The 16,811-nt window shown below is 37.0% G+C and overlaps 1 protein-coding gene across 1 annotated transcript in view; it reads left to right on the top strand.

Moving 5' to 3' along the window:
- Nucleotides 1–9,349, top strand: part of LOC108675501 (histone acetyltransferase KAT8) — a 10,720-nt gene extending 1,371 nt beyond the window's left edge. Inside the window, exons 2-9 of the mRNA XM_018163526.2 lie at nucleotides 3,250–3,361; nucleotides 4,013–4,151; nucleotides 4,745–4,963; nucleotides 5,406–5,636; nucleotides 5,875–5,969; nucleotides 6,779–6,928; nucleotides 7,372–7,545; nucleotides 8,049–9,349. Coding sequence (XP_018019015.1) covers nucleotides 3,250–3,361; nucleotides 4,013–4,151; nucleotides 4,745–4,963; nucleotides 5,406–5,636; nucleotides 5,875–5,969; nucleotides 6,779–6,928; nucleotides 7,372–7,545; nucleotides 8,049–8,091 — 1,163 coding nt within the window. The 3' untranslated portion in view covers nucleotides 8,092–9,349. The remainder of the gene's footprint in view (nucleotides 1–3,249; nucleotides 3,362–4,012; nucleotides 4,152–4,744; nucleotides 4,964–5,405; nucleotides 5,637–5,874; nucleotides 5,970–6,778; nucleotides 6,929–7,371; nucleotides 7,546–8,048) is intronic.
- The last annotated feature ends 7,462 nt before the right edge of the window (nucleotides 9,350–16,811 follow it).

The raw sequence follows: 16,811 nt of genomic DNA on the forward strand, positions 1-16,811 counted from the left end.
ACTTGAAATCAGCGAATACAAGTATACTTAAAGGATTCCTAATATATTCACAGACGTATTTAAAAGTCTCAAACCATAATATTCTTCCTATAAAAACAGTTATTCACTATTTGGTAGAGCAAGGTCAACTGTCAAATTTGACACTTTTTTCGATGATCTCACTGGGTAGTGTGCATTGTCTCTCTTTGGTTCTCAATATTTTCCTGCTAGATGGCCAAGACCTAGTGTTTTGGCATTAGTTCGATGCACAAATGTATGACGTCACCATTTCAACCATCAACGAACGCATGGAACTAAAACAAAGCTTAATATAAAGGAAAAACTAGAGAGGTGACGGAATTACCCACGATGTCGGAATATACCGCGTTTACCCTAGGTGACTTCTGTCAAATTTTCAAGATTGCCAGATTGGGATTTCCAAATTAGGGTGAGGAAGACTATTACCTAAAGACATTGAATTATGCTTATAAGTTCACTTGTTGCTTGATTTTGAAATTTTTGATGAAAATATTTATACAAATTTGTTGCTGTTTGTTTGCTCTAAAAAATTCATTTAAAGAAATGAGGAATGTTTTTAAGAAGATTACTGCTGGAGCAGCTGGACACTGGACAGGACTGGAAAAGTCATAGGGTAAACACACCATATTCTGACACCTTAAGGATGTAGGTAGCAAGAAATAAATGGCTAAAAATAGATCACCGTCCACTCACCACTGTGCAGAGAGTGGATGAATATTGCAAGATCTTTGGCGACGCTTCAGTAGCAAAATTTACGCCTTCAGAAGATCTTGCCGACACATTTAGATTGAAATTCTTGCATTTAATATATTTGTCAGTCTTTTGCCAACTATGTAAAAAAAGTAAGGTTTCCGGTATGTTGGATGGATCAAGATGCAGTGAATCTTGTCCGGAAATCAGTTGCGATGAGTTCCTGCCAAAAAAAATGTAAACATCAAGTTTACGAGTACGTAGTTGCGGTCACATTAGAGCGGTCAGACTGCATTATCACATGTTCAGTTGACACTTGCTGTACAATCAGACTGTTTTTAGGGTAAAATTCGTTATTTGGGGTAACACGTGCATGCAACCTTGTAAATAAGTTTGTGGCTTGTAAATAGTTTTTCATTACTCAAGGTAAATGGCTTTTCATTAAAAATTACCCGGCGACGCATCTTAAAATTACCTGGCGACGCTTAGGGCTTAAAAACCCATATATTGGCAACGCTGCATCCACCCTCTGCACCTTGGATTACAGTATGCGCAACTTGAGTTCTGATTGGTTTACGTTACTCTCAAAACACCACACTATGCGCCAGCAATGATGAGACGTCACAAACTGTTGCCATATTTATTTAAAAGCCTTTAGAATTCTAATCTACAAAATCGCTAAATTCTGACTGTCCGACAATGTGTGTGACTAAATGAGGCATATTGTGAGACTAATTCAGACAGCACTTCAAATTCGTAATTCCAACACCCTGTGTTGGAATACCCTGTGTCAGAATACAACACCCTGTGTGTGGTAATTCCAAAACCCTGTGTCAGAATTAGTTTTTATGTTTCTAAAACTGTCTCTTAAATCAATCATCTATTAATTTATTTACCACTTGAAATCAGCAAATACAAAGTATACTTAAAGGATTCCTAATATATTCACAGACTTATTTAAAAGTCTCAAACCATATACCTGGAGTTATTTTACCAAAAAATATAATTGATTTTACCACCCGGTCTAAGTTACTCCAAGAGCTGGGGTAACAAAGACCACCACTTCTTTTGAAATTACATAAAGACTATGAGAGGCAGGAGCCAGCAATTTATTGTGAGTGAAGCTAGAGTATAGACCTGTATTTAGCATGTTTCAATTCAAGTTTAATTTAGCTAGTAAAAAAATGGCATCATTTATAAAAATAAAAGTGGTCTAAGTTACCCCATTTTACGGTACATGTTTTGATGTTCTCACTAGCTGACTTGGACTTTTGCTCTGTGGATCTTAACATTTTCCCGCTAGACCTAGTGTTTTTTTTTTTAAATCTTGCGCGCAATAGTATGACATCACTATTTCAACCATCTACAGTAGATAGATTTCAAAGTAGATATATTCCATGCCTGCTGCTGGGTAATTCATCTAGCAGTAATCTAATAAATAAGATTGGAATGTCTAACTGGTTTCTGAAAGCTCTTGGCTCCAAAGTGACAATTTTTTAATACATCTGGAATTTCATGGCCTGATCATGTACTTTTGTTTACAATTAGACAGGAGATAATTCATTCATCTACTGGAAATTGCATAGTTCCAAAAATGGCATGAAAACTCTAGTCATGGTTCAAAAGGTAGATGTTTTCCACACAAGCTTGCGCATTGTGGCTGACAAGAGAATTTTTTATTGACCTTCCCTCTGACTTTGTCTCTCCACGAGTATTTATCTTGAAGGCTCCATTGGATATCAAACAAAATATTCAACTAGGTCATGCAACCAAAAATGAAATTGCCACTATGATCTCATGGGTGATGGGTCCACAAAGCTTCATGAGAAAGTGTCAGTTGTGGCTTAGAAAGTTGAAATATTCTAAACTGATGGGAGCCAGCAAGTCAAGAAAATGTAAACTGCACTGTTTCTCACGAAGTATGCAGAGTTGGGTTTCTTATTTGGCTTATTCAGATTTCTAAAGATTATTCCGCATACATCAGTTCTTTTCTACAATAATAATTTATTTATGGTTTACATGGTCATCATTTGCTCACATGAATGAACCAAAAGCATGGCTTGCTAGTTGTTTGCTGAAAACCCACTTATTATATGATATGTATCATGCCTTTGGCCCTTGCTTGATTTGAATAGTTTAATGAATGATAAACCATTTCCATTAATTATATTCAAAAACCACCCATCAAAACATTGATTTGTGAAACAATTTTAGCAAAACCAGTTTCATAATCTAGACTGTCCAATAGGTTAATATTTTAAGTGAATTTATAATCTTGTAGCTTCAATACAGCATTTCCTGATGAATTCAAGATTTTGCATCTTGGTGTTTTATATTAATGAAAATGAGTTTACTGCAAGTGGCAAATCAATTTCCTTGTTGATCATAATTGGAATCATGTTAGACTGTATATATGCCTCTAGCAATTGAACTACAATGAATATTGGCTTAAATCACTTGACTGGTCACTTCCATGCATCCTGGTGACACCTATTTTAATTTGTATCTATTGGTTGATCAAGTTTTACTCCAATATCATAGATGGGGCCGAGTTACTTCAGCGCCGCTACAATGAATCAAATCGAGAGTTTGAGTTCTATGTCCACTATGCCAACCTCAACAGACGGCTGGATGAATGGGTCCCACGTCAAAGGTCAGGATTATTTCCTTGACATTAACAGTTGTTAGATTTTCTAATTGGGAAGGTTAGAGAATGTTTTTGTATATTTGAACATGATGAAAATTATCTTAAAATTATGTTATATCTCCATATATCATATCCTAATGATAATAATGAATTATCATAGTCATTATATCCCAAGAATTATCATGTTGAGAGATTAAAATGTTTCATTGGTGATGACCTTTATGGTTTGTTAATTTGTTTGTATGCTTGAAGGCAATCTTGTGTACATTAATATCTTAGCAACATGGATACCATCATATCCTATCAGCTTCTCTGCTGTTCCATGTGAAGCAAGTTAGGTATTCCATAAAGTGTACCGTACCTATTCTATAATTTTTTTTTATTCAGTGTTGAGCCTCCCAGAATAACCTGCTACTTACAAAATTTGCTGGTGAAATTTGTTTTTATGCTTCCAAATATATCTTCCAAAAAATCATTCCACCATCACACCATCAAATAGTCTTTTGGCAAAGATACACATTCTATGATGTGAGTTCTGAGCCCATATTGATGATCTGTATCAAGTAATGTTTTGCTAATTAATATGTGTTGTATCAAATAAGCTACAACCTGTAGTTCTCTTCAAACAATAATGTTTTTTATTGTGTGTATTTCCAGAATTGGGCAACCATTTGACAGTGGATCAGAGAATGGACTAGGCTGTGGCATAACTGATCTACTACATGACCAGCCAGGAGGTAGAAAAATCACCAGAAATCAGAAACGCAAGCATGATGAGATTAATCATGTGCAGAAGGTAAGAAGCAGATATGTAGTTTCATGTTCTAGAAGAATATATAATTGTTTGTGTTCAGTGAGATGATGAATGCCTATGGCCTTAATTTGTTTTCAGTATTTCAATCAAATTGTAGTTAAATTTGAAGATGGAAACTAGCATGATTTAAAATCATTTTTTTGTGGATCAACTGGACCGTGAGTGATTATAACTCAATTTTAAAATGTAATAACTAATCCAGTTTTTTTAGATACCTATATTTCTTTTGTCAATATGATTGTCATGGCCTCTCCTCTATTTAGGGAACATATCTTAAATCTCTAATTGGTGGACATAAAAATGTGCAGAAAATCTCAGTTTTGAACCTTCACTAGAAAGTGTTAAACATTATAATGTGATATTTTTTCCAGACTATTTTTCAGAATTTAGCATATTAAAGGAGCAAATCACTGATGAATTTATGAAAAATGTACAGTGACTATGTAAAAAATTGATAATAATTTCATTGGATTTCTTGGAAATTCTTGATTGCAAAAGGAGAAAGCATTCTTGCCACATTTAGCATCTTGAAACCAATGTCTGTACACCTAACTGAAAACTTATTTATTTTTCAGACATATGCTGACATGGATCCAACTACAGCGGCTCTTGAGAAAGAACACGAGGCAATCACCAAAGTCAAATATATAAACAAAATACAAATGGGAAGACATGAAATAGACACTTGGTATTTCAGTCCTTTCCCGGAAGAATACGGCAAGGCGCCATGTCTGTACATATGCCAGTACTGCCTCAAGTACATGAGACTTGAGAAAACCTACAGATATCACTTGGTTTGTTTACTTTTGATAAGAAATTATCATGCTTTATAAGAAAATTTAGTGTGTAGTTCATGTATTCAATTTCTTTGAGTTGAAAATGTTGTAGGTACTTATTATACACATTTCAATTGGGTTCAAGTGAATTGAAGATGTTTTCACTATCTAAATGTTTTTTCATTATACTAATATTATAAATTGAAAAAATACTCATACTTTCCAGGTACAAGCAGCATTTAAGCTTAATTTTTCTCAAAAATTTTAAGTTTTGAGAACAACATTTGTATTTTTATGAACCATTAGTAAAGGTTGTTACAATAATCATAATAAAGTCATTATTGTGTTTAAGATATTTTAATTTTTGGCGTTCACCAGGAGGCGTCACTAAAATCATCCAATTTTTCCAGGTTTTTTTTTTTCAGGAAATTATTATTATCGTAATTGTACTATGTTGCAGAGCGAGTGTACAATGCGCCAGCCGCCTGGCAATGAAATCTACCGGAAAGGAACCCTGTCTGTCTACGAGGTGGACGGCTCAGAATATAAGATTTACTGCCAGAACTTGTGTCTCTTGGCCAAACTCTTCCTGGACCATAAAACTCTGTACTTTGACGTCGATCCCTTCCTCTTCTACGTTCTTTGTGAAGTGGATAAGCAAGGGGCTCATCTTGTTGGATATTTTTCCAAAGTATGAATTCTTGTCGTTGATCGTTACATTACTTTTCATTCATAAATAGGTTTTCATGTTGAAATCTCAACAGAATTTATAAATGTGATGAAACATATATATTTTTACCAAGATTTTTTTTACTGAATTCTTTCATTTGCACTTGAATGTACAAAGTTCCTAAGTGTGTTTCTGGATAATTAATTATTGTTACCCTTTCTTTTTTGTGTATGTATAAATTTTTTTATTTTATTTTCAGGAAAAAGAATCGCCTGAAAACAACAATGTTGCCTGCATCTTGACGCTTCCACCGTATCAACGCAAAGGCTACGGGAAACTTCTGATTGCTTTCAGGTAGAAGAATAAATTTATTTGCAATATAATTACCATTACCTACATTTTCAGTGTTTGTCATAAGTCTGGCTTTGCTGGGCAGCGGGGCTGTAGTTGATCATCTTCTATATGACAAGATATTCTGTAGTGCTACAATGCAAGATCCTGTTTTTTTTATGTTTTGCTTCTTTTCGAACCATAAATTGATCATTTTGCTAAGGAAAGCACTATCTATATGATTTATATTGACAAGAATGAAAGCAGGGCGGGCTGGGCTGCAAGTGCTTGCCCTATCAAATTCGTTTGGTGTCTGAGAGTCCAACTGTGAGGGCACTGTGGTCTTCTTACGCTGCAGGGATGCTTTGTTCAAGCTTAAACAACACAAATTCGTAGTTTATTGCTGGTATAATGTTGTGTGTTCCTAAAATATATGAAATAAATTTTTATTGTTCAAACGTCACTACTGTGATGCTTTCGCTATTAGTGTGTAAATAAAATTTGCCTACAAGCTTGATCATTATTGTGCTAGTGCCATGAGATGTTTGTGAAACTCGAGACATGAAGCTCGAGATGTTTACAGCGATCAAGTCGAGCTCCACCCCTTTTTCCTCTTCCATATTCGCTTCATTGGTATGACAGCTTTGAGATGAAATCTAAAGAAGACAAAAAAAAATCAGTTTCTTTTTTTCTCGTATCATTGCATGCATACCAATCACATCATTGCACGCGAGACTTGTTAACTAACATAAATTCAAATACCCATGTTTGTATTTATTTTGTATGCATTTAAAATATGATATTTTTATTGAGGTTTGTTATTTTAATTGCAGCTACGAACTGAGCAAGTTAGAAGGCTGCGTTGGGAGCCCTGAGAAGCCGCTCTCAGACCTGGGCAAGCTCTCCTACAGATCTTATTGGACGTATGTTCTTCTGGAGATCATGCGTGGCTACAAAGGAACACTCTCCATCAAAGATCTCAGGTAATTCGCATTTACCATACAAATAAACGGCATAATATTTCATGTGTATATACCACTCGCTATGTCACTGAATGGAGCATAAATGGAGTCATTGTGGTAACGGAGTCCTGTTCGCAAATAATTGACCCTATGTGACTTCAGCAAGTGGAAGGTTTACTGCTTTCTATTCTTTCTTCTATCTATTTCAAATTTTACAAGCTTGCCGCCGCTCTTAGCCCTACCATGAATCTGGTGTCACTAAGCTCATTATGGTTTGTTTTGATTGTTGGACTTTTTGTACATCAGCAGCCATTTTGAATGATGATCTGAAGCTGTTTTAAGCCATCAGCAAGGTCATGATTTCTTCCTAAATTGTTATTAAAGTAGGCTCATCAGTTTATTCAATGTGCTGCACGTCGATTATTACGTTAAATCGATTCTCTTTCTCTCCTGGACTGCGTTAGCCATATGACGAGCTTTACCCAGCAAGACATCATCTCAACGCTGCAATGCTTGAACTTGGTCAAGTATTGGAAGGGGCAACACGTAATCTGCGTCACTCCCAAGCTGGTCGAGGAGTATATCAACAGCCCTCAGTATAACCGACCCAGACTCACTGTTGACCCCAGTGCGCTGAGGTAAGTCTTCTGGTGCCGTACTGTCAAAAATTGTTATAAATTAGAGTCTATAGTATAAGTTATAGTTATAAATTCTCCGTCAGCAAATCACTAAAGGACTTTCAAGCTAAGCCTACCAATCATGGATGAGAATTTAACCACTCCGTGCACATTGGAGGTTACGTTCACTCGAGCGAGTTTGAAAGTTTGGTCTCTGTTGACGTCTGAGTTTTGTCTACAACTTGTGGGGGAATTTATATGGGAAAAATTTCGTTCTTTGCTTTCAGGTAAACTCCTTATAAGTCAGTGAACATTCTCCGCTGACCACAAGAAAAATTAGTTTATGAGAGATGATTCTTGTTTGACCTTCAACACTAAGCTTTTCACGGTCGAATGTTCGTGTTTATGGGCCAACTATTGTTTCCATGTTCTGATTGAGATCGTATCCTATCTAATTTAGCATTTTTTTACGAGCATTGAATGAGATGTCTTTGTCCTGGGATTATAATTGTGTTGAATTACAGGTGGGCGCCGCCGAAGAAAGTTACCAGCCAGAAGAAGAAGTAGAATATTCTTCTTGTGGCTGGTGATGCTGTTGTTCTACATAGCCCTCACACCATCACTCTCATCTGTCTGCTAAGTCTGCTTCTAAAGACTAACTGGACGTCTGTTTGATCTCGTAATTTACTTCCCTTTCGACTGGATAAATTTAGGTGTTCAAATGTACTCATGACGTTTTTTTTACTATACTAATTTACTGTACTGCTCGAAAAATCTCTTTCGTCGGAGTTACTCAACTGCTTGCGCAATATTGGTACCTCTGTAGAAAGATAGCATATTATGACGACTGCATCAATTTTCGTCTGTGACGTTCCTCTGTGAAGCTAAAATCTTCTGCTAGTATCCACTTTGCCGCGTGGGAGTTAGACTAAATAAATAAACGTGTTGAAGACTCGAGTGCTTAATGAAACTCTCTTGTCTTCATTCACTCGAAGATTAAGGATACTCGTGTTTGTATCTATTATTTCCTTGATAAGTACGTATCTAGTTGTAAACTACTGACTTAGCTTTGAAAATGCGTATTTTTATTTCTGCTTCTGGGTTGTTCGTTGTGGTGAGCTATAATTCATTCACTACTGAGCGGACTTGTAAGCAAATTTCGACTTCTCCTAATTGAAATTTCTACTTTTACTGTACTACTTCGACATTAATTGTACTGTTCACTAAAAAAATTATTATAGGCCTGAAATTTGAAAGCGTGGCTGAGGCTTCCAAATTTCAGATCACGTTATTGTACGCCGCTGCCAATGATGAGTCTATTTTCACCCTCAACCACCGCGGTCGTAGATCTCTTTTATCCGCGACCATGCGACTCAATAACGATTTATATGATTGAAAAATTCAAAATAAATCTAAATATTCTCCTGTTACTTTAACATGCCTCTGGGATTCCATATTATTCGATTTGCGTTGATATAGTAGCGTATAAGAAAATGTAATTTTCATGCTATTTTGCACCTAAACTCGCATACGCCCGTGTAGTATGCAGATGACATGAGGTTAACAATCTTAGTTTCGGGCTTATATAAAGTGTATGAAATTATTTCAGTCCTTTTACTGTCGCTAACATATCTCGTTTCATAGACTCGATATTTTATTTCCCTACCATTCCTCTTGCTTTTGGTTTCTTGATTCAAAAAATACTTCAGAAACAAGCTGTCGTGTTTGTTTCAGAAGCTTTTGCCAATCAATGTTTAGCCTAAATAATGAAGTTGTTTAAATGTTCAACGCCCTTGGAGCAGCAAAGAAACGCATGAGTATTGAACTTGGCTATTATTGTTCGTTCCTTTTCTGATAATTCTATTTTCTCAGGTATGACCTAGTTACAGTATCTGTCGCGTGGTTTGTACTAGTCATTAATCATACCCTAAGTTACAAATGGACATGTCATTGACTTGCCTGCGCAAATATCAATATCCCACCTCGTATATATGTCATTGAATAGAACTTTGTTTTGTTGTATTAACGTTAATAAAACGTCGCTTCAACCTCATTTGCTTGTTGGGCTTACCTGTATAAACAAATAGGATTTAAGCCGATTTTTCCAACAGTATTTTAATGTTTGAGGTTTTTCCTTATCAAATGTGAAAGGAATTGAAGAAATTTAGGCGAGGTTAACAATTTATATTCATTCGGATAACCATAAATAGATTCTAAGATAAGTCGCTAGAAAAACTACATTTATATCCATAAATATACATACATAGCCTTGAATTCAAGTTCTAGCTTCTGCTTTATTACGTTATGGTCATGAATAACTGAAATCGCCTACATGGTAAACGAGACTGCGACCATGAACGAAAAAAGTTCAACTTATTTGAAATGGAATACATATGCTGACAGTTAACAAATGCTCGGTGAAACTTATGAAGCTTTCTTTTATTACGGCAACTGATTGCTAGTAAGGCGTGAACAATCAAAATTATGTTGAAAATATGAGATCGAGAAGCGGCATGCTAAATAAAACTATTTAGAAGATTAAAACTAATCGAAATTCATAAAGCGAAAATAAAACGTAGAAAACGAAGGGTAGCACAAAGAACTGGATGCCATTCAACAGTCACTGACGTGGAGCTTCTCAATCACTTCCTGGAAACGTCGGCTTGGATTTGAAACTATCGGATACATAACGTTTCAACCTTTACTATTAAACAATTCACTATTATACCAGTTAATATAGTTTGACTATCTCTACAAACTTATGATTAGATCAAGTATTAGAGTTACATCTTCACACAATCAAGGCTATGTTGAGAACTCTTATATCAACAACGACAAGTAGGAAGCATGTCGTGTTGGGCATCAGCAGGTGTGAAGCATTGAAGAACGCACACTGAAAATTCACTGATGGTCAAGTTGCTCAACTGTTTCATGCGCTGATGTCCCGACATTCATAAATAAAACGGAAAATGTCAAGTGCTGACGCTGAACGACGTTTATATGATTTTCGGGGATCGTGATGTACAACTATCAACAGGTTTGTAAGGTAATGATTGAACATTAAATTTAAAAGTCAATTAATTTTATCTGCCAAAAACAACATTCATATGTTTTTAAGGCTTTGAAGATTTATTCAAACGTTTGAGTGTTTTATTCACTATATTCGCTAACAATTGCGGGAATGATTTTATGTTTTTTTTACGCGTTCATTGTTGTGTTCAACGCAAATTAAATGGAGAGAATCCGTTATAAGTTGGAACATTGATAAGTGGGTTAAATTGACTTGAAAGTAACGTTCTGTAATAGAGATTCAAGTGATGGAGAATGCTACAGGTGTATGAATCCCCTTCATAAGTAAGGCTCATCAGCTTAGAATAGATCCTGCTACGGCGCGTCGGTTGCACGAGGAGATCTTTGCCGCAATTCCATTTAGTGCTAAAAATTCTCGACCATCTGTTGAAGCAACGTACAAACTAGATACTAGAGCTTTCCTTTATAATAGGTATGGGGCATGATACGATCGTATAATAATCATTTGACCGCTTAAAGGCATGTATTCTATACCCTGAGACGACCATATGTTGTTGCCTTATTTGGCGGGAAATCTGTCGTGCTTGAGCGCGACTGGCGGAAGTGCTGCCAGATGTGCTTTATCGCTCTCATTTCTAAGTATTTACGCGTCAAGAGTTCCATTGCTATAATGCGCTTGTCTTACATAGACTAAAACTCGATAAAATTATCAATAAATAATGTTTTAACTCCATAAGAAATGTCCCTACCGGTAATTATTAAACAATGCTGGGCTTTCACGTGAAGTTCTGTCATAAAATAGAGGGAGAGAATGACCAGGTGCCTGATCGTGTTTGTGCATGACTTGTTTTTTTATTAGTCTCAGGGCTGAGCTCTAGCAGCTATTGTACTAGCAAAGACTCTCTCAATTGATCGCACTAGACAAGGGGGTGCCAGCCGAACTCATCGCACTCAATATAGTAACGTTTGGCTCAATCAATGAAATTTTGAATGAATAATTGAATCGGCTAGAAACTCAATGGATTACAAACTGTCTCGGATTGAATGAAGCGCGTAAAATTTGAGAGTTGCGAGCGTCACGGTCAGAGCGTACATTTTCTTAATTTCATATCAAGTGATAAATCCGAGGATAAATCTGCCATGAAAGCTGGCAAAGCGCTTAGCTACAATAATATTTACCTAAATGTATGCTTTAGAAACTTCCCATCTCCTAAATGTATGCTTTAGAAACTTCCCATCTGGTGAGTTAGACAGTGGAAATATTCAACTGACGAGTAAAATAATTTCGTTTAATTTTTAAATGATTATAAATTCAGACAGAACAGCATAAAAAAGAACAAGTGTCCGAAGCAAATAAAAAATTGACTGGAAGTTGGAACAAATCGATGTATTCTGTCGATTTGATAGTAATGGCACAAATTATATACAAAAAATTATTACTAAGTACTAAGTACGTACAATAATAAAGAGCCTCAATTGAAAAAAATTTTCATTGATAAATCAAATCATGCGGCAGTTTGAGAGGAACAGTTACTCGCGTACATGTGGAAAACATCATCTTGTTGTCCTTGCAGCTCCTGCAATTTTCGCAGTTGTTGTTTCTTTTTCCTTGCTGCTCTAATAGACTTAGGACTGGGTGGTGCTGGGAAAGGAAACACAGGAAGACCTGAACAGACGGCGCGGTCTACGCTCGCAGCCCCGTAGTGTTGGCAGCCCTGATCGTGAGGACAGAAGTGACATGGAGGTTGCGACAGTGCGCGGCTGGCATGTGTGCCAGAGATGGCGCGCTCTAGAGTTGCTCCAGCATCTCCCTCGCCTCCCGCCCCTCCCTCCACTGGGCTCATGACCATATGCTGCCGTGTATACACTGCATTCTTCGTCCTCATGTGACGAAGGTCATCAATTATTCCATGCTGGTCGATGAAATTCTCAAACATATGTTGTTGGCTGCTACTTTTTTCGGGTGTGCTTCTTTGCGCATCGTGTAGTTGGTACAACTCATTAGCCAGATGTTTTTGTTCGAGATCATGCAACAGGTGTGGCTGGCCAGCTGTCTGGGCTGGTAGTGATGACGATGGTGAAGGTGATAATGATGATGAAGATGAGTGATGGCAGCTGTTGAGGCCAACACCATTAAAGTGCAAGTGAGTGCTATTCGAGTTCATTGGTTCTCTGGAAGGAGGAGTAATTGGAATACTCATCTCATCGGAGCAATATGAAATGTCAGCAGCTTCAGCGGAATGGCCGTTATTACAAGCTCCCACCTCCAGCTGGTCCTGGAGCAGGTGGATGTAATCGATAACTGCCTGAACTAATTGTAGCTTTGGAAGCTCTTCGTCATTAGGCACCCAGGGTACGAGTTCCTGAAGGCGCTCTAGATAAAGATTTTGCAACGAGCTGTCAGTGCCGTCGTTCGAAATGCGCACCAAAGACATGTCCTGTTGCAGTTTGCTTATGCCTCCTTCCAATTGATTTAAATTCTCCTGAATATGAGACACGCTCGAAGGATACTTGAAAACCGATGAGCTGTAGGAGTGCTGCGACACATTTTCAACCGGATTATAAAATTGATGACTCTGAGTAGCAGAATTATCCTCCATAGTGCAAGACTGACTTTGGCTTTCAGAATGATGTCCGACTGGGCTGGCGGAGTTGTCTTGATTGGTCGACATGTCGCAGATGTCCTGATGAGAGTCTTGACCACTTAATATATAATCCATGTCACTCGACGGGTTTTGATCGTCAAGACCTTTCATGGGGTTCACCACGGACTGAATAGGAGAACTTTCCCTCTCGTGTTTCATGTTCGTCAAGAAAATGTTCTGACTAATTTGGAGTGAATCTAATGACATACAGGGTACGTAAAGTTGGAACACAACAATTTTAGTTCAATCCAGATACGATATTTTTCCTTAAGGTGACTGTGGTGACATCCATCTCCGGTTGGATCTATCACTTTCTAGTACGGTATTTAGTCAAGAAACATCGACCATTACCATGAAAACGAATTCATCGGCGCATTTAACGATCGCTCTGCACCTTGTTCGCTCTACACCGTTCCTCGATCAAACTGTTCTCTGATCACTTTTCTGTTGTGAATTGTTTGTTCTTGTTTTCAGTTAAAGCTGCATACAGTCGAAAAATGTTTTAAAAATTCACATTGGAAGTAAATCATACAATTTTCATGTTATATGAATGGATGGATATCCGCACTTTCGTCTTCATAGCACCAATTAGACCACTGAACGATTGGAATTTTCAATTTCTTGTCCCGAATTGATATTTACACTCGTTTCTTCTATAGTCAAAAAGTTATTATCTCACCTGCCACCAGCATTTGTCACTCGAGATAATCAATAAAAATACGTTTTGTAATTTTTTACACCCAACTGTCGCACAACAAATTAGAAAATCGTTTAGTGTGCGTTTAGAAGAGCGTGGACGTGCGCAGCGCACCCCCACTCGTCGCAAATGGTAATGGAAGAAGTAAGCAGGGGGCAGATGCTTATATTGCTCGGTTCAACAGGTGGGTTGCGCTGAGGATGATGAGCTTCAACCAACCTACCCCTTGCAGGAGGTATCCTCGCTACCACGTAAACTCTCCGCTGCAAACCATCTTATTATTGATCATTGTGATGTTTTTTGACTTTATACGATTATTGTATAAATGTTTTTTTTACCAAATATATATATTTCACATATTTAACACACTCTAGAATGTTATATACTGCTAAAAGGTTAACCTGACGTTACCTGATATTAGATTATCGGTGCAATTTGAGAGATACGTTATGCTGAACTCCGTCACCCCAACTCCAGTTGATAATCATGAATTGAACTTTATTTAATAATGGCTATTGTAGAAACATTTGTTTTATCACATTCAGCACATTCAATACCCGTTTTGAAATTATGCGAAGACTTTGACTCGTAATTCTTTTATGTATATATTAATCACACTTGCTAAGGTAAAAACAAAATCCATGCTTTTAAATCTAACTCTCTTAAATGTTTTTAATGTCTCTTAATTCTACCACCAAAAATAAAGCCGCTAGGTAGTATCCAGACAATATATGGAATTTTTAATAAAAAGAAGACTTTGTATTCCATATAATAGATTCTCTGCGCACTGAAACTCTATTCAACACGCAACTTAAACTCAAAACCAAAACTATTTGCCCTTCCGCATGAGATGAACGGTAAACAAATCTATGTCTGCTTGAAAGTTACATATTGAATTAAGCATCAGTGGTTCATGAGCCTGAAGTTCGTGAGAAGAAGTCATCATAGGGCGAAATTTAGTATTAGATTCTCTTAACAATTTCAATAAGGAAGTGAAATTTGAGAAACTCTGTTAATAAGTGACGATCAGACGTGCTTATAATTATCCCTTATTCAAAACATGTTATCAGATGTCGCAGCTTAAACTCCATATGGCACTGCCTGTCTCATAGCTCGTTTTCCATATTCGATCGTCTTCTTAGAATCATTCATGCATGCCGTTGTCAATTGGACTTATAACTTCTGAATGAACAAGATATGAGACTAGATATGATGCGTCGGAAAATTCATCGGCCATATGTTACGTGGGTTTCTCCCTGTGTGCGAGTAGTCTTATGGAGCTGCACTTACGTATGACCTAAAAGAGTGCAAGCCACTCCTTCTTCTGCCGTATCAGGAGACGTGTACAGACCAGACGCTTGCAAAACAGCGAGCTACACCAGAGTCTTCACTGTTCGCTCGGCTCACATGCATTCGCGTTCTTGACGATGAGAATAGTAAACAAGAGTCGAATGAATCTTGCTGCTATATCAGTTGAATGAATTATATTTCTATACGAGCGTAATAATGCTATATCAGTTGAATGGATTATATCTATATACGAGCGTAATAATGCTAGCTATGTCAGTTGAATGATTTCTATATGAGATAAATAATCTCTTCGCTATACGAGTCGAATCGATCTGTTTGCTATACGAGTCGAATGAATCTCGTTATAACTGGTCGAATGAATCTCGTCGTTATAACGAATCTGATGAATCTCGTGGCTATAACGAGTCTAATGAATCTCGTCTTTACAACGAGTGTAATGAATCTCGTCTTTATAACGAGTCTAATGAATCTCGTCGCTATACTTATGAAAGTCAAATGAATCTCTTAGCTATTCAAGTCGAATAATCTCTTCGCCATAGCTTCTAATGGCGGCAGAGTTGACGTTCGTTGTATGCGAGAACTTTAGTGATATAGACTGAACAAAAGGAGTAGGAGCAAATCTGTTTAGTTTCGTTTAAATTTCGAATTATATTATTATTAAATATTCCTCTTTATCATAAAATATTATAATATTCTGATAATAACCGTGTTGTTATTTCAGAATAATTAATCAGAATAATAAAGAAATAACACATTATTTCGATAATGATGTTGTTTTATTCGCATTTTTAACGACGCTGATCTAAAGTAACATCAACTTTTCCGCCAATATTGTTCGTTTCTTCATTTTTGTTATCTCCAGCATCACAATTTTTGTTCAATGTTTCCAAAGAATTTCCCTACTATCCTTGCGTGAGTAAGCCACGTGTTACATCGATATTTTGTGCATTTCTGGGCATTTTGGCACGTGGCGCAAGACTGCAAATTAAAAGGGTAATAAGGTTCCATCTGCTAATTTCCATTTAAGTTTTGAATTCACCTGGCAGAACTGAATCTGAACTTCACGTTCATCTTGAAACTTAAAATCCCCGAGTAAAATAAAAATATATGAGAGTGCTGCGTCGATATACCCGAGCCACCTGCGCAGTGTGTAGAAATTTGCAGTTTTTTTTAGAATCGCTGCGATTTTTTGTTGTATCGCAGCTGCAGCACAGCGGCGGTGTGAGCAGGAACGCTGAGCGTCCTCTGCTCGAAGTGCAGCTGCCTGCTCGACAGTTAGACATGAAACGAAACCTGTGCTTAGAGCCATCGGCGATAGCTATAACTATTTATCATCTGGTTATATGGGAGAACTGGGTAGGAATAGCTGGTCTTTTTATGTAGAGAAACATGTAGGAATACCTGGCCTAGTCTTTTTATGTAGAGAACTAGGAAGGAATAGCTGAACTTTTAATGTAGAGAAGCATGTTGGAATACCTGAGAAGGTATTATGTAGAGAACTAGGTAGGAATGCCTGGTCTTTTTATGTAGAAAACTAGATAGGAATACCTGGTAATTTATGTAGAAAAACATGTAGGAATAGCTGAACTTTTTATGTAGAGAAA

The sequence above is a fragment of the Hyalella azteca genome, unplaced genomic scaffold (genome assembly GCF_000764305.2).
Source record: "Hyalella azteca isolate HAZT.00-mixed unplaced genomic scaffold, Hazt_2.0.2 contig5114, whole genome shotgun sequence".
NCBI classification, from domain to species: Eukaryota; Metazoa; Arthropoda; class Malacostraca; order Amphipoda; family Hyalellidae; genus Hyalella; species Hyalella azteca.